The sequence below is a fragment of the Augochlora pura genome, chromosome 2, assembly GCF_028453695.1.
Source record: "Augochlora pura isolate Apur16 chromosome 2, APUR_v2.2.1, whole genome shotgun sequence".
Classification (NCBI taxonomy): Eukaryota; Metazoa; Arthropoda; class Insecta; order Hymenoptera; family Halictidae; genus Augochlora; species Augochlora pura.
This window is the reverse complement of record NC_135773.1, coordinates 9,813,882-9,828,524: the sequence shown is the minus strand read 5'-3', so window position 1 is coordinate 9,828,524 and position 14,643 is coordinate 9,813,882. Positions and strand designations below refer to the sequence as shown.

The 14,643-nt window shown below is 41.5% G+C and overlaps 1 protein-coding gene across 1 annotated transcript in view; it reads left to right on the top strand.

Moving 5' to 3' along the window:
- Nucleotides 1-1,739: 1,739 nt before the first annotated feature.
- Nucleotides 1,740-14,643, top strand: part of Dscam2 (Down syndrome cell adhesion molecule 2) — a 54,999-nt gene continuing 42,095 nt past the window's right edge. The window contains exons 1-3 of the mRNA XM_078195993.1: nt 1,740-1,776; nt 2,037-2,387; nt 7,983-8,147. Of these exons, the coding sequence (XP_078052119.1) occupies nt 1,740-1,776; nt 2,037-2,387; nt 7,983-8,147 (553 nt within the window). The remainder of the gene's footprint in view (nt 1,777-2,036; nt 2,388-7,982; nt 8,148-14,643) is intronic.

Genomic DNA, 14,643 nt, shown 5'->3' with positions numbered 1-14,643 from the left:
TTCTCAATTGGAATTACAAATAATAATCGGTATTATGAAATCGATAAAAGTCGTATACAAGAACGTTGAAAGTATTATTCAAATCATTTCTTAGAGTAAAACAGAAAAATTTATATTTATTGCATGAACAAGACGACATGAAAAAAATGGCATACCACTCATATTTAAACGGTTAATATTAGGTTGGTACATATGAAATGTCGGATGTTTACGTAAATATATTAGACTGTATATCTTTTTTCAAAAGCTGTTGATTTAATCAAAATATGCCCCGTTTGCTTTACTACACCCTTTTCAACGAGATTTTCAACAATGCAGAAATGCCTGTCTTAAACAAATTCTGATCTTTAGAATTAATAAACTCTGATATGGAATATTTCAGAGTGTCTTCATTTATATACTATTTAGCCCGTAGAAACTCGGGCAGGTTTTGAGCAGTTTTAGGACGGTGTTGCCATTATACGTTGTTCGGCTGAGGAATGTGACAGCGACCTGTCATAAATAATGTCGGGATTAAGAGAAATAGAACGAACCCTAGCATGAAAAACGTAAACACTTGAGTTTTTCTTCTCTGACGTCAGTTCTCCTACGTTGCCAGTAGGTTCGCCCTCGGTGCGTGGCTGTTCCATTACAAACCGCGCGAAGTATGTTGATCAGCTCTGCGCTTGCATTTTGCCGCATTTTCGTAACTTCCCCTCTACCTCTCGGACGTTAGAGACCCTTAGCGGACGGCTGGCGGATATATCCGCCCAAGCATGTTTACCGTTGCGGACGGCTGGCGGATATATCCGCCCAAAATACTGCGCGCTCCAATACCCGTCGTCCACAGCGACGCTCGCCCGTCGAGCGTCACCGTCCGAAGCCACTTCCACTGGAAATCTGAAATAAATCTTCTGGCTTATAGTATTTCTATCTTATGCGATAAAGTGCATTTTATTAGGTTGGTGCATATGAATACTATATACTATTTATCCTGTATGAACACTATATACTATTTAGCCCGTAAAAACTGTCCTAAATGTTTAAAATAGCGAAAGTCGCTTGGCGAAAGATCTATATTTTATAAAATTTTATATTTTACTTCATTTAATTTCGCCATTGTTTTGTACGACGTATGCGTAATTTTTATGGGCTATGTAAATGGAGACAGTCTGAAAAATTCCATACCACAGTTTATTGATCCGAAAAATCAGAATTTCTTGAAGACATACATTTATGAATTAAACTCGCGTTGGGAAAAGTGTATTAAAACAAATGGGGCACATTTTGATTAAATCATATAGCTTTTGAAAAAAGATATGCAGTTTTATATACTCGCTTAAAAATCCGACATTTCATATGCACCAACCTAATATAAAAAAATCACCGTCAGACTCGTTAAAGTGCAGCAAAGGGTTAACCTTCTACTTCAGAAATATGTAGAACAATTTGTCACCGAAACAGAAGTTCGTATAGAACCCGCTCGGAATGGTACGAACAATTGACTTTTTACAATGTTGGACCGAATAACTACCGCCGCCACTATCACTGCGTCGGAACGAATTGTGAATGCTGCAGGAGACGCATTAACCCAACTAGCAATTTCGACAGGGGTATGAAATATTAAACGACGCGCGAGCAATTCGACACAAAAGATTCTCCATAACGTCGGCAATTTCGCGCGAAACAACGGGCGCGCCACGGCAATTCAATCGAAATTCCGCGGCAACGTTTCAGGATTTACGAGCAGTCGGTGAAGGATGGGGGGAGGGGGTGGGTTTTGGTGGCGTCAAGAAGGTAGGCCGCGGCAACGATTCCCAGTGGCGCTGCGATAAAAACATAATAAAAATTAGCGAAACGGACAAGAGGGCGGTGAGGGGCGCGGCGCGGCGCGGCTCTGTGCGAGGCGGCGAGCGATTTCGCGTCGCAATTAAACTTTCGCGGCTCGCTGGCCGACAATTCGACCGTCGGCGTTTTCGAGCGTTTTCGAGCGATCGCGTTTCCCCCGCGGATTTATACGAGCTTTACATGAACGTTGGGTCGCTTTTGTTTCGCAGGTGCAGCCGCGGCAGCGATGTCCGCGAGTGGTCACGGGTTCGACGCGCACCTACGGGGACCCAGCTTCGTCATGGAGCCGCCGTCCAGAGTGGAATTTTCGAATTCGAGCGGCGCCTGGCTGGACTGCACCGCGACAGGAAGCCCGCCGCCCAACATCGATTGGTCGACCGCGGACGGACACCCGGTGAACGATGTACCTGGTGTCAGGAGGGTACTCAGGAACGGCACGTTGGTCCTTTTACCGTTTCTGGCGGCAGCATTCAGGCAGGATGTGCACAGCGCGGCCTACAGGTGCGTCGCCAGCAACTCCGTTGGCCGGGTCCTCAGTCGTGATGTCCAGGTCAGAGCAGGTAAGCGAATAGTTACTATTTTACGGGTAGAGATAACCAACGTACTCGTTACTACATTCGCACAGCAGAAAAATGTGCAAAACATAAAAACAGTACTCAAAATTTGCAAAAAGAAACTACTTATCTCTTCGTCAAGATGTATTTTGTTTCCTTCAAAGTTGGTCTCATTCGAGGCAGTAAACATGTACCAACAGTTCTTCCAATTTTTGAAACATTTTTCAAACGCTGAAGAAAATCTTCTTTTAAGCTTAGATTGATGAGATACGTCAAATTGATTCCTACGCTAGCAATGATGTACGTCAGTACCGTTAATGGTACCAGTGTCGATATGAAATCAATTTAACGTCAAGTAACCATTACTGATAGGAAGTCTAACGTCAAGTCAATATTCTTGGTACGAAGTCAATTTAATGTCACGCTGCCACTAGTGATATTAAAACGGTAATCACCACTTGAAGGTCAACCCGTAATTACGCACGTGAAGGGACTAGTACCAGAAATCCCTACCACGTGAGGGTTTAATACCAGGGAGTTTAACATTAACTTTAATTATGCAAAATATTCCTCTTATGATCATTGACGATAATACCTACGCGATGTATAACAAATCTGTAATTATTGGCACAATGTATTACTTTACCTGAATTCCCATAATTTTGCTGTTATTTCGTTAGCGCAAATAATAAATCAAACTTTAAAGTTGAGTAATGAAAATATATGAATACTTCTGGCGAGATAGCATTAGTTCGCTGTATTTATGCTGTTGATCGAAAACCCCGGACAATGTTATCGTTGACCAACCGCTTTTCCCGAATTGATGCTAGAATCCCTGATTACGTGTCCCGATAATTATCTACGTAATCAGCATTTCATTGTATCGAACTGCATATTTATGCGACCGTACGTAGAATCTTCATTTATATTGGAATATCAAATTCAATTGGAAATAATTTAAACCGTAATTCTTCCTCTGTTATTCGAGATTATTCATTACGTTCGCTCCTTTATTGTACTTCCCGCTGTACGCGTTTGCTATTACACCAGGGATGTTTATGTCGATTAATGAACCCCTCTCAGCAAAATGGCATTTCGTCGCCTCCTCTGTGATAACATGTTCGGCACAGTGACTCGCATTAATACACACAGTCACATTTTAAAACAGAATAACTTTATTCCGATGGAACGAAATCGCTTGAAATTTTGTCGGACGTTGGAGTAGCTATTTTATTGTGCAATTAATGGACTAGTATTTATAATTTTATTATCAGTTGGAATGGCAAAGAGTGTTAAATTGATATTTCCGGAATTTCTTATTTGAGCCTGTAAAGAAAATTTAAGAAATGTGAATCTCGGTAACTTAAACATGCGCTGGAAATTTCATCGAAATCGATTAAGGTCGAGTCGAGCTATAGATAATCAGAGATGTATTCTAATTTGCATAATGGTTCTCGAATCTATATAAATTTAACGGTACAGTACTATACTTAAATCGTATTATTGTGACTTGGAAAAACCGACTTGCAAAAACTTAATCGTTTGGAAAAACCCCTCCATCATCAATTATGGATTAACACGTTGACGCCAGTTTGACCTACCGGTGGGTCATACGTGTCAGACCCGTGGGCGGCGTGCATTTGCTTATTTTGCTTGCATTTCACAAAATATATACTACGAAATAGGTTTATGTTATTTTATCTGAACATTATAAACAGATATTCAATAGTAAAAACATAGAAATTCAATATTATAAACTTAACATAATTATTTAATTTTTGTAAATTTCGGGCGCCGACTCACAGAGAAAATCGTGAATATCGGCGCTGGCTTCAACGTGTTAAAAAAAAAGTGCAACCAATAGGGGAAGTAACTATTCGAGACGTTAGTTCCCAGTCGATCCTTGCATAAATGTTCAAAGTAAAATAGGAACACAAGGGGCATACCGTTAACACCGTTCGCAGTGGGAGGGTTAAACACATCCTTAATTGGTGGTTGTGTTTCCTTGCTTCGCGTGAAAATCTTAAATCGTCGCTAAACGAGGCGAGCGGACGTTGATTGCGCCGTGGGAGGTCGGAATAATAGAAAAAATAATTAAAAAATCATTAGGGGACGCGTCGGTCGTGTCTCGCGCGAGGAAAGACGAGAGGCGAAATCCGCGCGTGCCTCGACGAAGGATGTCCTGAACCTAGCCGGATGCAGATGAGGCGGCCTCGTGGCCTCTCTCTCTCTAGAGCGAAGCGTCGAGCTCGGTGTAATTACCTATTTAAAAAAAAATAGAAAAAAAAAAAAGAAGAAATGCAATCTGAATGCAAATCCGTGGCAGCTGCGAGGTCGAGCCGACGCTTTCGGGATTGCCAACCACTCCCTCGCGGCTATAAAGTTCTGACCCGGACGTGTGGCCGTTAATTAAAACTTTACTTCCTGCTTTCCGTTTAACGAAAGAAATTTCTATCCCCGTTCGAGCACCGACCGGTCGAACGGAACTTCTCGCGATCCATCGCGAGCCGATTCGTTCTGAAACGCGGAAAGTGTTCGCGGCCGGAACATTGTTCCAACCAGTTTCACCCCGTTTCGAGGAAGTTTCGACTGTAAACGTTGTCAAGAGGACGGGGGACAATTTCCGCCCAGTTTCGCATGTGAATATTAATTTGCTCGCATATTTTGGTTAAACAATTCGAGGGATAAAGATATATTAATAATCGTTTCAGGATGTTAAAGTTTTCTGTGAATGTTGCAAGCTTCAACAATTTCCATGATTGTTTTCAATGTTGCGTGTACTCTTTTATTATCGTTTTCCTCGTTAATTTATCGTCATAATTTTTCTCGTAATTCATTTGGTTATGTTTTCGTCATACACAGCAACTTGTTTAGAATTTTGATTAATTGTCTCTTGCTTCAATCTCTAACTCGTATTTTATCTAAAACTCGTATTTTATCTACGAAATAAAAAGGGCAAGATAATTCTCATTCGCAATGTCCATCGTTATCATTCTTACACTACAGAATAATTTGTATTGAAAATTCCTTTATTATGGACGAGATACACGACGAAATGATTCATTAGAACTGCAAAAAGGTTAATGTGCGTAACGAAAAAGAAACTAGATAAATCACAAAAAAGTTGATAATGACAGATGTACTTAAGACTGATCAAAGTTATAAAATTTAACTACATTTTGAAGATCTTTACTGTTAAAATGTAAGTTATATTCGTGTGTATAATGTTTCGTGACGTTTTATTTATCATATCATGCTCCAGCTAAAAGACTGTATACAAAATATAGACTTTATAGAAATTAAAACGACCGCGGAGCTCCGTCGCAAAACAAAACCAACAGCGCTCTCTTCACACGTCCTAAAAAATACATTTTCAAAGCAGAAAACAAATCTCCCCTAGCAATATGCACAGCTACATTCTCCCAGCTTCCGTCCCCGTTGAATGAAACCATCGTAACGAAGAAACAAATACGCGTCGTGCAGCGACACGTTCGCTTAGCGCTGGAAAAGAAATCAGTTATTCCCTCTAGAGTTGAAAGGGGAAAGAACCGCGATACCGGCGCGATACTTGCGCGTTAAGCACGATTTCCAAGCGGAAACTGCGAAACGCTCGAAGCCGACGAATAGCAAAGGCGAGGCGGACGCGACACACGCGTGCCGTTATCATTTCACCGGGATCTATAACGAGCGCGGGAGACGCGCTCCGAGTGTCTCGGGGTTCCATTAAGGCGAATTTTCGACCTAGTGGCGACGGAATACGGTCATTCAGAGGATCCCGCGGAACGAGGAGGGCGATGCGAGAGGAGGGCGGTGGCGGCGGATCCGCGCTCGCGGCAATTAAAACGCGTTACACGGATCGGCGTGGATCCGCCGGATCCCATGGGCTGCTCGCGCGCGAGCCGATGTGCGCGAGCGTGAACGCACACAGTCCGACCGGAAACACGTGTACACGCGTCGAGCCGGCAGCGTGCAGGGTGTCACGTCGTTACTCGTCGCCGACGACCGGGTGAATCTCGACGTCGGCGTCTGGAAAGCGGCGAGGCGTGAGGCGACGCGAGCGTAACGAACGCCTCGTCCTCGACGTCTGCCGGTCGTTTTTCTCCTTTCCTTTTTTGTTTCTACCGTCGCCCGGCCGCTCTCGAGAGGCACTATACTCTTCCGGAGATTTTATTTACGTGGAAATTCCAAGGGCGACGGCCAGCTGCCAGCGACGTTGCAACCTGACACGCCGGCGTCGCGACGTCGGCGAAGATTCTACCCGCGCGACCGTGTCCCCGTGACTGGAAAATTTCTTTCTCGCTTCCTTTCCCTTCCATCCAACCACCCGTCTCGCTGTCCTCGGTTTCAACGGGTCTTCGCGGCAGATTCTTAGCTCTAGATACCGTGGCTCGTGGAACAAAAGTAATGCTGTGCTCGACAAGAAGCGTCGCCGTTAACCCTTTTGCGGCTACACACCGGGCCAGACTTAACGTTGACTATACCACTGATGATGTACGGTTACAATTATTTGGTATTTAAGAATCTTCTGAGGAGAAATTTTTAACGAGACCCTGAAAGCGAAATGTTTCCAATAATCTGGTCAACGAAATAATGCGTACTTTGATTAATAAAATATTGATTTCACGATAATTAAAATATTACTTACTATTTTCAAAATACAAAGAAAATAAAAGTAGATATTCGTCATTGTTTGTCTAACGAAATAGTATTTGAAATATTGAAACACGATATGACGAAATAAATGAATTAGCACGATTTAATTTATCAGAGTTCAATGTAAACCAACTTCGTCCTTCGCCAAGTGTTGCAAAAGAGACTGATTGAATGTTTTTGATATAAATTTCGCTGCTCCAACTGCCGTCTCGCAGTCGTCGATATATTTTTCGTTAGTCAATTTTTCATCGAATTTGTACTTCCCGGGTCGCTGTCCCGGGAAATATTTTCTAACGCTGCGAAACTAATAACGGCGATCGTCGAACGCGGGGTTTGCGCTTTCAATGCCAGCGCGAGCCCGCAGTTCGCCGATGGAAATTCTTCTGGAAATTAAAACACTTAACGCACTGGCTGTCGATCGTTTTCCAGCCGAAATTGAAATTTTCCCAGGTGCATCGAACGCGCCGCGTGGAATCGAGAGTGTTTCTGCCACCCCTCGCTGCAATCTGCGTGCGGTGAACATTATCACGGCTGGTAGAAAACCCGTGCTTCGTAATCACTCCCTACGCATATCAATTTTGCGACACTTTCAGTTTCAGGAATATCAACATCAAATGGAAAAGATAATTTCGACTGCAAGATTTTTCCTGTATAAATATCGTTGCAAACATTTTTTAATACTTCCACACTGGGGTTAGTCTACAATATTCCTCTCTCACGATATTTGATTACTTCGCAAAAGTTTAATGGTTACCGATAGAGTTTCAACTAAACGTATGATGAGCTTTCTTTGAGAAAAATTACGGCCTTTCGTCTACGACTCTGCTCGCGATATAAACTTTGTTACCGAACGAAAATCCCGTAGGTTTTGATAAAGTTCTAGGCGCAGAAGTTCGGCGCGCCACCTTGGGCATGAATAAAAGTAACTTTAGGGTTATTTGTTCGCAGTGGTGGCTCAAGCATACAAAGTCGACGTGGAAGTGATTGGGGGTGCATCGAGGGGCTGCACGGCAGTGTTACGATGCGTCGTTCCCAGCTTCGTGAAAGATTTGGTGCGCGTAGTGTCCTGGTTACAGGAGCCCTCCTTTTACATTTATCCATCGCCGCAAGGAGGTAAGTTTTCTACTTTACAAACTCTCATTTTTCCCAAAACAAAAGATTACCATGTGAACCGCGTCCGGCGCGTTTTGCAACTTTCTAGCAAATTCATTAAACTCCTTTTCGAGCAACTGACAAGGAAGCATTTTTCGAGTTACGCTATCGCTGAGCTTCCTATTTAAAAACGCACAAGAGTGTCAGAGTTTTTGACAATGCTAATATAGAATATAGAGTAAGTTGCGAAGTAAAATCCTTGAGAAACTAGTCGCAGTTTTGTTTCTGGATTTTAGATGAATGTACAGAAGGTTATCAAAAGTCTGCAGAATTTATGCATTTAAATGAGTACTGCGCAGATCAAATGCAAAACAGTGACACCAGTTTAAATCAGTTTTATTTCTTACAATGAAGTCGTTTAGTTGTATATTATTTTGAGACCTACATCTTTATAAAACTTAATAAAAACTCATGCAGATTCCTTGAAACGAAATCCTTATGCTTCATATTATTAGCACAATTATTTCTTTATCACGTTTCTAATAAGAAAAAAGATAACGAAACAATTCACTACTTAACAATGCAATTATTTCAAATAAAGTATTCTTCTTTTAAAATAATCACGTTGAAAATAGATGTACAAATGATTTCATACAGTCACTTCTTACCTTCATTTCAAGTATTTGAGGAACTCTGCTCCGATACGCGTTTGCATCAACTATTCTCATAATTCTCAGTTAAGTTCGTATCGAAAACGTCACTGTCCAACAACAGTATAATTCCCAGAACCCAGACGCACGTCAGCAATGTATACCTTAAACCCAGCACGATACGCATACCCCACAAAAAGAAAAAAATTCTAAAGCTGTACATCAGCCAGCGAAAAAATGACGCTTACCCGAGCCATGCCCGTCTGACGATTCCGATCGTAAATCCGTCGCTTATCCGGGAGAGAGTGCTAAATTATAATGAACGCCGTATGTGCGTATCCGCGACATTAATTTCCCGGAAGAATCGGGAGCGGAAAAAGCCGGCCGGCTGTCCGAAAAATACGTGGTTAAAAGGGGGAGAATGATAGAAGGAAAAGAAAAACGTGGCCGGCTAATAGCCGGGGCCGGGCACGGTTCCGCGGCACTCGGCCACTCGAACGCTATTATTCTATATGAAAAGCGGCGCGCTATCGCGCAATCGATAATTTCGCCTATCTACCAAAATGTAATATTCCGCGCGCGGGTACGAGACGGCAATAAAAGCCCAAGGGACATTGCCGGTGGGGCGCAGATGCGGTAACACGGCCGATAGGTGCGCACCGCGAAGAATTATACCGCTGGGTGCACGGCGGTGTAGAGGGAATAAGGGCGATAGGGGCTGGGAGGTGGGGTAGGGAGGCCGGCTTGAACGACGATTTTCGCGCGAAGTCGAGGGCAACGGGCGTATTATGCCCTCGCGCCATTGCTTACCGGGACTAAAATTTAATATCCGGCCACGAGGCGTAGCCGCGGTCGCTACACTGAAATTTAATATCCACAATAATCTTGCATCGCTTTCCGTCCAAGATGACGCGGCTCGAGATTGTCAGGGCCGTCGACTCCCCCTCCTCCTAGCAGTTATCCGACGACTCATTAATAGTCGTAGAAAATTAATTAGATTTAAGAATGTCAGGCTGGGCTGGCCCGGCGAGACGACGCGCTAAGCCGGTGCGCGCGCGCGGTGTTTCGAATCGGAAAAGATGACACTTGGTAATTAAAACTGTAATGTCGTGCGCCGGTTGCGCGCGCTATTAATTAGTAAGCTTAATTAGTAATCTTTTTAATTGGACGTGACGCCGCGTTGTTAACGCCGTTTCGAGGATGATCCAGGTCCCGATCTTTCCGCGATCCCCGTTCTCCTCGAAAGGCGGTAGTAATTATTTTACTTCCGATCTCTTTTCCTCTCCTACTCCTTTCTATCGCTGCTCTCTCTCTCTCTCTCTCTCTCTCTCTCTCTCTCTCTCTCTCTCTCACCCTTCCCCTCTCTACCTCCTTCCCGCCCACTTTCTCCCTCTCTCTTTCCCTCTCGCTCGTTCCTTCTTTTGTTTGGTCTCGATGTTTGCCTCTCTTGTACTCCTCTCGCCGCTTCGATAAATTTTATAATTGTAGCCCCGGACCGACGAGACGAACATATTCATTGTCGATAACCGGCGAGAGAGAAAAAAGAAACGGATACAGAGCTGGCTGGTTTCCAAGAGGCTATTGTCGTTCGGTTTTCGAGCGAGGAGCCGCGTACCAGCGTAACTTTTATGCGACGCTGCAAAAAGACGCCGTAAAAAGCCCGAGCGCGAGCCTCTCTCGACACGAAGATATTGGCGCACGTGAACCGCCGCTGTTATCGAATGGTACATAAAATTCTCTGCGTATCACTCTATTCCGTTGCCCGCCGCCTCCCGGGCTCGCTTCTTGACGCGCGCCTTTATATCCCGCACTTCGGTCAGTACAATATTGTTAGAGTGGATTGGGCTCGAGAAACCGGTTTCGTTCGGTTCACTCGTAAACTGCCGACTTTCCAAACGACAATTTTCATGGAATTTTACCACGTGTCTTCGACTCGCTGGTACAAGTAAAAACCAGAGAACTTACTTCACGAAGTTAGCTATATCATGGTTTCCTAACGTCTCTTATTCGGGACACATAAAACGGCGGCTTTACAGGTGAAACGACGGCAATCTTATTATACTTGGTCGATTCAGATTGACCTGACTACCATTTCCGATCATCCGTAACACTTGAATCTGTTCCATTTATATTACCACATGTTACACTGGTCATTGCGAATCCTCGTATAAAATAATGACTTTCAAAGAGAATTGTGCGAAATGGAAACAAAATGAAAACTTATTTTATTTTATTCATTAATTTTAATAAGTCGAAGTTATGACGTTACCGTAATCTTGACATAATCTTTGACATTAACTACCAGTCTACTATTCACATAACCATCGCTTAACCGGTCATAACTCGTTCCTATACTACTCGCCTGACTATACGTTATTTCTTCACTGTAGATTCCCTCTTGCCGACTCGTGCCACCAATTTTGAAACACCCTGTATACTTTAACTGCCTACCCATGTTACACTTAATGAGGCAGTAACTTTCGCCCTTAAATGTTAAATCGTTAACAACGCGCTCCTATTTCTATAATTTTGAAGTTTCCATTATCACTATACATTCCAGTTGGCGTAGCACGTGCGAGACAAATAACACCACCAAAAGTTTATTCGTAACGCGACCTTATTGGCATCAATTTAGAAAGGTTTAAGGGGGTATTACGTACGCTCTATGTTACGGAGAATAAACGCGAGATATTCAGAACCACAGGAGGTATGACATTAAATATGGGTACTCTACTAACGGGATCGTGGCAATTTATGATGTATTTTGATATACACATAGTACATGCGGCGCTGCTCTTATTAAAGCAGCAACTTAATGTCATCTTTTTTGTATTTGAAGCTGTCATGCATATTTCATATCCCTGAGATTGCTATCCTATTTAAGGAACATTTCTGACCGCTCTCCAAATCATACCTGCATGAATTTATTACCGCAGTACAATTTAAAATCGTCTTCAAGTTACCTTGACGAACTTAGCAGTGTTGGAATAATGATTCGATTACTATATTCGCGTAGACCATGATTTAACATTAAACCTACGCTGTCGGTAAAAATAAGCGACTTTACATTTCTCTTTGTAAAAATTCTGGAATTCTAAAGATTCTTTCATGAGAAATGGTTGATCGAAGTTCTTAATCGTTATAATAAAAATTATAAAGCAACACACGATTTCCAGTTTCAGAGCTCGGGAACTGAGACGCCATTTTTGCTTAATCAAATATGATCATAGTGAAGAAACTATTAAAACCGTAGTTGTTGTATAATTCACAAATTTAATTCGTCCGTATAAAATTCTGTGTCGTGCGAATGAAAATATTGCAGGTCAAAAAAACAATTGTCAAAGTTAAAATGACTTCGTGAACAAAAAGGTTAACAATTACATTCTGTTCCCTTCCGCTGTTTCCGTCACGTTCAATTCTATCGCGCGATTTTGTATTCGACGACAGTGCGACGAATTTCGCGACATCGGGATCACAATAAACGAAATTGTCAGCGCTAAAAAAAAAAAATATTTCAAACAGCAATACCGTTTCAGCGATGCCGTTTCGAACAAACAACCCTTCCAGTAAAACACACAGATGTCGGAAATAAACGTACGAGCATCTCCGATACGAGACGAGCACGGGAAATGCAAACAAGAATGTTTAAAGTGATGCACCGGAGCATCTCCGTTCATTTTATAGTGAATAAAGTTCGATGTCTTCACCTTCTCCGATCCGCGGGGCTCCGCATTTTCGCGTCGTTGTCTATAGAAATGTTGCCAGTTGCCGCGCGCAATCGCCCTTCTATTTTCTGACGGAGCTAAATGGAGAATCCTTTCATTTCACGAACATTGTAAAAAAAAAAATTTCAATTCCATCGTTGCGGGAAGTCGCCGACGAAAACATTGAACGTGCGCGCATAATTGCGATATGGGAAGCCATTCTGTAAATAACGTTTTATCGTCGCGTTGGCTTTTATCGAGTTCTAAAAGGTGAGGGTAAACGACTGGCGATGAAATTAATTCATGCACGTATAATAACTATTCGGCGTCACGTTACGGTAATTGATAGAACGTTACAATAGTGCAATTTAAAACTTTCGAATCAGTTGTTCTGACATTGTTCGATGTCTTGAGGGTGAATATTCGTCGATGGAGAACTACGTAGATTTTACAGAGATAAACAAATGTAACGTGAAGAAGAATATTTTTGGATTTATTAGAGTATCTCAGAAGTCTCGCAATTTTTTAACAAGAACTTTGCTGTGAAATAACAACACAATTTTTATACTTTTATTTTCAATTTTTTCAATTTTTATATTCCATTTGCAAGATGAATAAAATTTATTGGATATTGAAATTTGGAGAAGCATCACTAACAACATATTCTCCAAATAGGTTACAAATGCTTTGAGCACTGTTTTTTCCTATATTATATTTTTTAAAATTCATAATATAGTGTGCGATGTAGAAACCGGATTTTATTAATTTTCATACTTTGGCTCCTTTAAGATAAAAAATGTCCAATACGTATTAAAGAGGCTTCTACGAACATAAAAGTGCAATTATTCAGGAAAATTAAATTTAAATATTTTTCATATAAAACACCCAGGATTGAAATTGAGCGAATAATTTTATGACTAACGATTATGTAACGTGAAACAATAGTTCGTGACCGATGATTACGATTACTAAGCAATCGAATAGTCGCGATTAATATACATATAACTGAAGTAATCAAGGCTAATATAATTAGTGGACAGAATCAACCCAATAACCATCAATCACAAAATGATTACGTTTCTGATCACGATTGACACAGATATAATACCATGTACGGTAGTTATAATGGCACCGAATAGTTTTTGAAACACGCAACAATGATGATAATTGAATTATTTCAGAAACAATGAATTAATCAAAAATTACAATCGTCATACTCACTTCTCATAATTAATTCTAAAATAATCATAAAATAATGAACTGCTATTCAACACTTTGTCCGACTAATACATTCAACTATCGCTTACTGTTTTCCAGTAAAATTAAATTATTTCTATCAAATTATTATGACAGCAAAGGAATTAAGAAGGTAATATTTTAACGAAACGTTGGTGACAAATATAATAGTTCTCGCAATACTTCACACGCGTTTGCTTATTAATCTGTATTCATATTCAGGATCTGATAATAGCCCTGAAAATTAAAAAAACATATTCGATCGATTATTTTCAAAATCGCTGCCGCAGATAGAAGATGATTCTGCATAATACAATGGCAGCTTCATTAAACAGAAATCGGGTTGTGCAAGCAGCTTCTCAAAACCGTTCATTATTTAAATAATCCACCCGAAGCTTCACTCACTGCTGAATTGTTAATTTATCCTTCCTGTACATTTGTGAGCGTGCTAAAAATGTTCTGCCAGTTGATTGAATCTTTCATTAAATTTGTTATAAAAAAGACACATCGGCGGATCAGAGGCAAAGTTATTAACATAATATTATTTATTATTAGCTTCATTCCTTATCTTGATTTCGCCACTAGAGATGCGACTAGACATCCCGATACAGCCTGCGAACTGGCGAATTACTGACGAATTACCCATGCGGAATTAACTGCAACCCGATTTTGATGGGTACGAGAGGATACCGGAAACGGCTATTGTTTCGATTCGTATCGAACGTATTACGATTCCGGTCAGAAAATGGAAGTTTCCGTTTAGCGAGCTTAGAAGATGGACGGGCACCGAAGAGACAACAGAAACTGGCAGAATTTAATTTCGCGTTCAGACGTCTGGTAACCTGAGCACGTCGTCCTCTCGATTGGAATCGCGTCGAGAGACTTATATCGGATTTGTTACAATTTCTTCCTTTTTTTTCAAATAAC